This window comes from Babylonia areolata, chromosome 28, assembly GCF_041734735.1.
Source record: "Babylonia areolata isolate BAREFJ2019XMU chromosome 28, ASM4173473v1, whole genome shotgun sequence".
NCBI classification, from domain to species: Eukaryota; Metazoa; Mollusca; class Gastropoda; order Neogastropoda; family Buccinidae; genus Babylonia; species Babylonia areolata.
The window spans coordinates 10619794-10624793 of NC_134903.1; the positions used below are offsets into that span (position 1 = coordinate 10619794).

At 47.0% G+C, this 5000-nt stretch overlaps 1 protein-coding gene across 1 annotated transcript in view; it reads left to right on the top strand.

Annotated features, from left to right (window-relative positions):
* The window catches only part of LOC143301786 (neprilysin-1-like), an 82950-nt gene that overhangs the window by 47565 nt on the left and 30385 nt on the right, over positions 1–5000 (top strand). The window contains exon 4 of the mRNA XM_076616177.1: positions 4140–4301. Within this exon, the coding sequence (XP_076472292.1) occupies positions 4140–4301 (162 nt within the window). The remainder of the gene's footprint in view (positions 1–4139; positions 4302–5000) is intronic.

The following is a 5000-nucleotide window of genomic DNA, read 5'->3' on the forward strand; positions in this document are numbered from 1 at the left end:
TAATGCCCAAGATACACCAGAATAATATGATTTAAACAGCGTTCTCACTGCAAATACCGCAATTGATTTATCGCCCTTTAAAGAACGTCAGTAAAGGAGCCACGATAGTGTAATGGGTAAGACAGTTTCTTCTCACCCGAACACGCGGGGTTCGAATCTGGTTAGGACTTTTTTTTCTCTTTTTTTTTTTACCCGAAGCTTTATAATAACAAATACAGAACACATCTTAACGATTAGAGTTTTTTTTAAGTGTATCACAAGTGAGTCTTGAAGGCCTTGCCTCTCTTGTTTGTTGTTTTGTTGTTGTTGTTTTTTGTACTCTTCGTGTTCATCTACAGCATCATAGTTCGTAACTGAATGCAGATTCACTTTCAATTTTAGTTTGTCTTCTCAATAATGAGTATGTATTCTTAGTATGGTTCAGCTGTTCAGTCAATGGTGAATTTGCAGTGGGATGAATAAAGATGTATTGTACCCCGGTGCAAAATGCATGGACAGTTGATATCAAAACTGAATCTGCGGTCAGTTTTCTAACCTCTGTTGGCAAAACATGTGGATCATTCAAGAAAACAGAAAAAACGCATGAAAATGATTAAAGAAGATGCCGTTATTATAAATGGGCAAAAGGGCAGAAATGTTGGGACGCATGTTCATATGCAGTTCACATTCAGAATGTACATTCTTAACAGATCTTAATGCCATCCATAAACTCATTAATCAGAATGTATTTGGTTCTTTACAGAGCTCTAATCTTCCGCAGAAGGTATAGGCGATAACGCATATTCATATGCAATCCGACGGCCGCAATAGCCGAGTGGTTAAAGCGTTGGACTTTCAATCTGAGGGTCCCGGGTTCGAACCACGGTGATGGCGCCTGGTGGGTAAAGGGTGGAGATTTTTCCGATCTCCCAGGTCAACATATGTGCAGACCTGCTAGTGCCTGAACCCCTTTCGTCTGTATACACAAGCAGAAAATCAAATACGCACGTTAAAGATCCTGTAATCCAATGTCAGCGTTCGGTTGGGTTATGGAAACAAGAACATACCCACAGCATGCTCACCTCCTGAAAGCGGAGTATGGCTGCCTACATGGCGGGGTAAAAACGGTCATTCACGTAAAAGCCCACTCGTGTACATACGAGTGAACGTGTGGGAGTTGCAGCCCACGAACGCAGAAGAAGAAGAAGAAGAAGATCATTGATTGTACAGCTGAGCCATACAACGAATACATTGGCATTATTGAGAAGACACAGAAGAAACGAACATCAGTAGGCATAACGAGAGTTGGCGAAAAGTGTTGCACCCAAAGGGAGTGAGGATGATGATGGCGGGGAGGGGAGGGAAGAGGGGAGGGGGGGTGGAGGGAGGGAGGGGGGAGGGGTAATGCGAAAGGAGAGCACGTGATTGTTGAAGGAGGCTGGAAAAGAAAGTGGAGATGGTGGACGTTGGCGGAGGCGGAGGGCAGGGGGGGGGGAGTTTAAGGGGGTGTTGTTTGTTTGGTTTTTTTGGGGGGGCGGGGGGGGGGGTTGTTGTTTCTTTTGGGAGGGGGGGAGGGTTGGGAGGGGGGGTTGTTTTGTTTTGTTTTTTGCTAGGGTAAGGGATATTTCATGTTTCGTGTTTTCTCTGTGTGTGTGTGTGTGTGTGTGTGTGTGTGTTTCTGTGTTTGGGCGCGTATGTCTTTTTACGTGGCCTATGTATGTGTGTGTGTGTGTGTGTGTGTGTGTGTTTATTTATGTGCGCACGTATGTGCGTGCGAGCGTGCCAATGTGCGTGCGAGCGAGCATGCGTGCGTGTATGTGTGTGTGTGTACGTGCATGTGTGTGTGCGTGTGTGTGTGTGTGTCCTGCGTGCTGTGTTTCAATTTATATATGCATTTTATTTGTTGCGACAATACTTCTACACGAGTGATCATTTTTTTTCTTTCTTTTTTTTTTAATCTATTTTTTGTGTGTGATGAATCCCTCACGAAATGTGATTGAATTCATTGATCTTCACGTTTCGTGTTATGAAACCGTGCAACCCAGTTCAAACTGTGACCTTGTGTCAGAAAATGTGGCTCATGATATTGAAGTAATAATCTATCTAATAACGTTTCTTCCTCTCTCTCTCTCTCTCTCTCTCTCTCTCTCTCTGTGTGTGTGTGTGTGTGTGTGTGTGTGTGTGTGCATGTGTGCGTGTGTGTGCATGTGTGCGTGTGTGTGTGTGTGTGTTATTTGTTTTGTTTTTTTGTTGTTGTCTTTTTGTGTGTGTGTGTGGGGGGGGGGGGGGGGGGGGGGGGGGGGGGGTTGATGTGTGTGTGTGTGTGCGCGCGCGCGTTGTAGTAGTAGTAGTTGTAGCAGCAACAGTAGTAGAAGTAGTATTAATAGTAGTAATAGGTGTAGGAGGATGTTCGACGAATGTGTGAATGTGTGCGTGCGTGCGTGTGTGTGTGTGTGTGTGAGAGAGAGAGAGAGAGAGAGCTGTCTGCACCCCTCCGCCCCCCACCCCACCCACCCACCCCCCCACCACCCCTACCCCTCCAATACACAGCCACACTCCTTTCTTTCGCAGTTTCACTGCCGGTGTAACAACATGCTTATACCCCCATTGTGTTTTTTAACCCCCGGGTAAAAATGTGCCAGTCCACCGGCTAGTCCGGATAGGGGAGCTATCAGGCTCAGACCTCCATGGGCTACGGCCACACATCAGAGGAGACCCTGCCCATTTGTGCTGGGTCCATTCCTTTTTTTTTTTTTTTTTTTTTTTTCTTCAACAATTTTTTAATTCCCCATCATTCACCCATCCATTCCACAAATCTTACATTCATTCATCAACATCTTTCTGCTGTGGTCGTTATACAGGGTTACCTGCAAATGGACAGGAAAAGAGAAATGAAAATTGTGACCTTGTGTGAGAAAATGTGGCTCATGATATTGAAGTAATAATCTATCTAATAACGTTTCTTCCCCCCCCCCCCTCTCTCTCTCTCTCTCTCTCTCTCTCACTCTGTGTTGCGTGCTTTAATATTCTGCATGTGCATACGTATGTCTGGGGTTTTTTTATGCATTAGTGTGCATTGTATGTGACATTTTCACCCAATTCTTTCTCAAAAGACAATGATGACGACAACAACAATAATAGTCAAAATAGCAATAATGATGATAATAATAATAACAGGGTCCATTCCTAATAGATGCGTTGAATCCCCGCGGGAATGTCACATTATTTATTCCATGAGAAAAAGCGTAACTTCGCAGCAAGCCTCCAACAGGCCTGTTTGTCACTGTCGGGAATTGGCGACTGGAAGTTCGTGAATTCCAACCCTTTCAGAAGTCTTTATCTTCTTCTTCTTCTTCTTCTTCTTCTTCTTCTTCTTCTTCTACTTCTTCTTCTTCTTCTTCTTCTTCTTCTTCTTCTTCTTCTTCTTCTTCTTCTTCTTCTTTTTCTTATTCTTCGTGGGCTGCAACTCCCACGTTCATTCGTATGTACACAAGTGGGCTTTTACGTGCATGACCGTTTTTACCCCGCCATGTAGGCAGCCATGCTCCGTTTTCGGGGGTATAAGTCTTTAAAAAAAAAATTACCATGAGTTGTTTTCTTTTGTTGTTTTTTCTGCTCTGATCAGCCTGTATAGTACTGACAGAAGAGTTCTACTATGGGGTTTATTTACGTTGTTATAGTCACCTGAAGTGTGGTAGAAATACGAAATGATTCATTTGCTGTGGATGAATGCCTCTTTCTTTTACCTGTATTTGGTAGGCTCTCAATGATTGAACGATGCACTGGACTTATGCATTATGTCAAGCAACTGCTTTCACCACTCCCCCGCCCCACTAGCGAAGGAAGGAAGGAAGGAAGAAAAAAGATAGAAAGAAAGGAAGGAAGGAAAGACAGAACGACAGAAAGACAGAAAGAAAGGAAGAAAGGACGGACGGTGTGTGTGTGTGTGTGTGTGTGTGTGTGTGTGTGTGTGTGTGTGTGTGACGTGCTGCTGACCATTGCTGTGTGTCTCAGACCTTCTGGAGTCTCCAGTGACCAGCCCGTGTTTGATCGTTTTCACCCCTCCTCCTCCCTTCCTCCTCCTCCTCCTCCTCCTCCTCCTCCTCCTCCTCCGAGGGTTAACCTATGGATAATCTTACTTCATTTTCCATCTTTTCCAGCTGCCCAGCTGCTGACCGCCATGGACCCGGAAGTGGACCCCTGTGAAGACTTTTTCCGGTTTGCCTGCGGCAGCTGGAACCGCCTCAATTTGATCCCCGACGACATGTCGCACGTGGACAATTTTGTGGTGCTGAGCGACAGTATCCAGGGCATGCTGAAAGGTGGGGAGGGGGGGTGGGGGTGGGGAGAGAGTGGTGGTGATGGTGGGGGTGGGGAGAGAGTGGTGGGGGGTAGGGTTGGGGGTGGGGAGAGAGTGGTGATGATGGTTGGGGTGGGGAGAGAGAGGGGGGTGGGGGTGGGGGGGAAGAGAGTGGTGGGGGTAGGGGGTGAGGGTGGGGAGGGGTGGGGGTGGTGCGGGTGGGGAGAGAGGTGTGCGGGTGGGGAGAGAGTGGTGGGGGGTGGGGGTGATGGAGGTGGGGATGGGGAGAGAGTGGTGGTGGGGGTGATGGGGGTGGGGGTGATGGGGGCGGGGGTGCGGAGAGAGTGGTGGGGGTGGGGAGATAGTGGTGGTGATGGGGATGGGGATGATGGGGTGGGGGTGGGTGTAGCGTGTAGGTTGGGTGATGTTGGTGGGTTTTGATAATGATGATGAAGATAATAGTGGTGGTGATGATGACGATGGTGATGGTGATTACGATAAAAGTGATTTTGATGACAACGACGACGACGACGATGATGATGACGACGTCGACGACGACGACGATGATGATTCCTATGATGATGATGATGACGATGACGATGACGATGATGATGATGATGACGAGGATAAGGAGGAGGATGGAGGGGGAGGTTGTGTAGTGAAGGGGTGATGACGATGAAGGGGGGTGGGTGACGTGGTGTTCTGTGAAAAAGATAAGAAG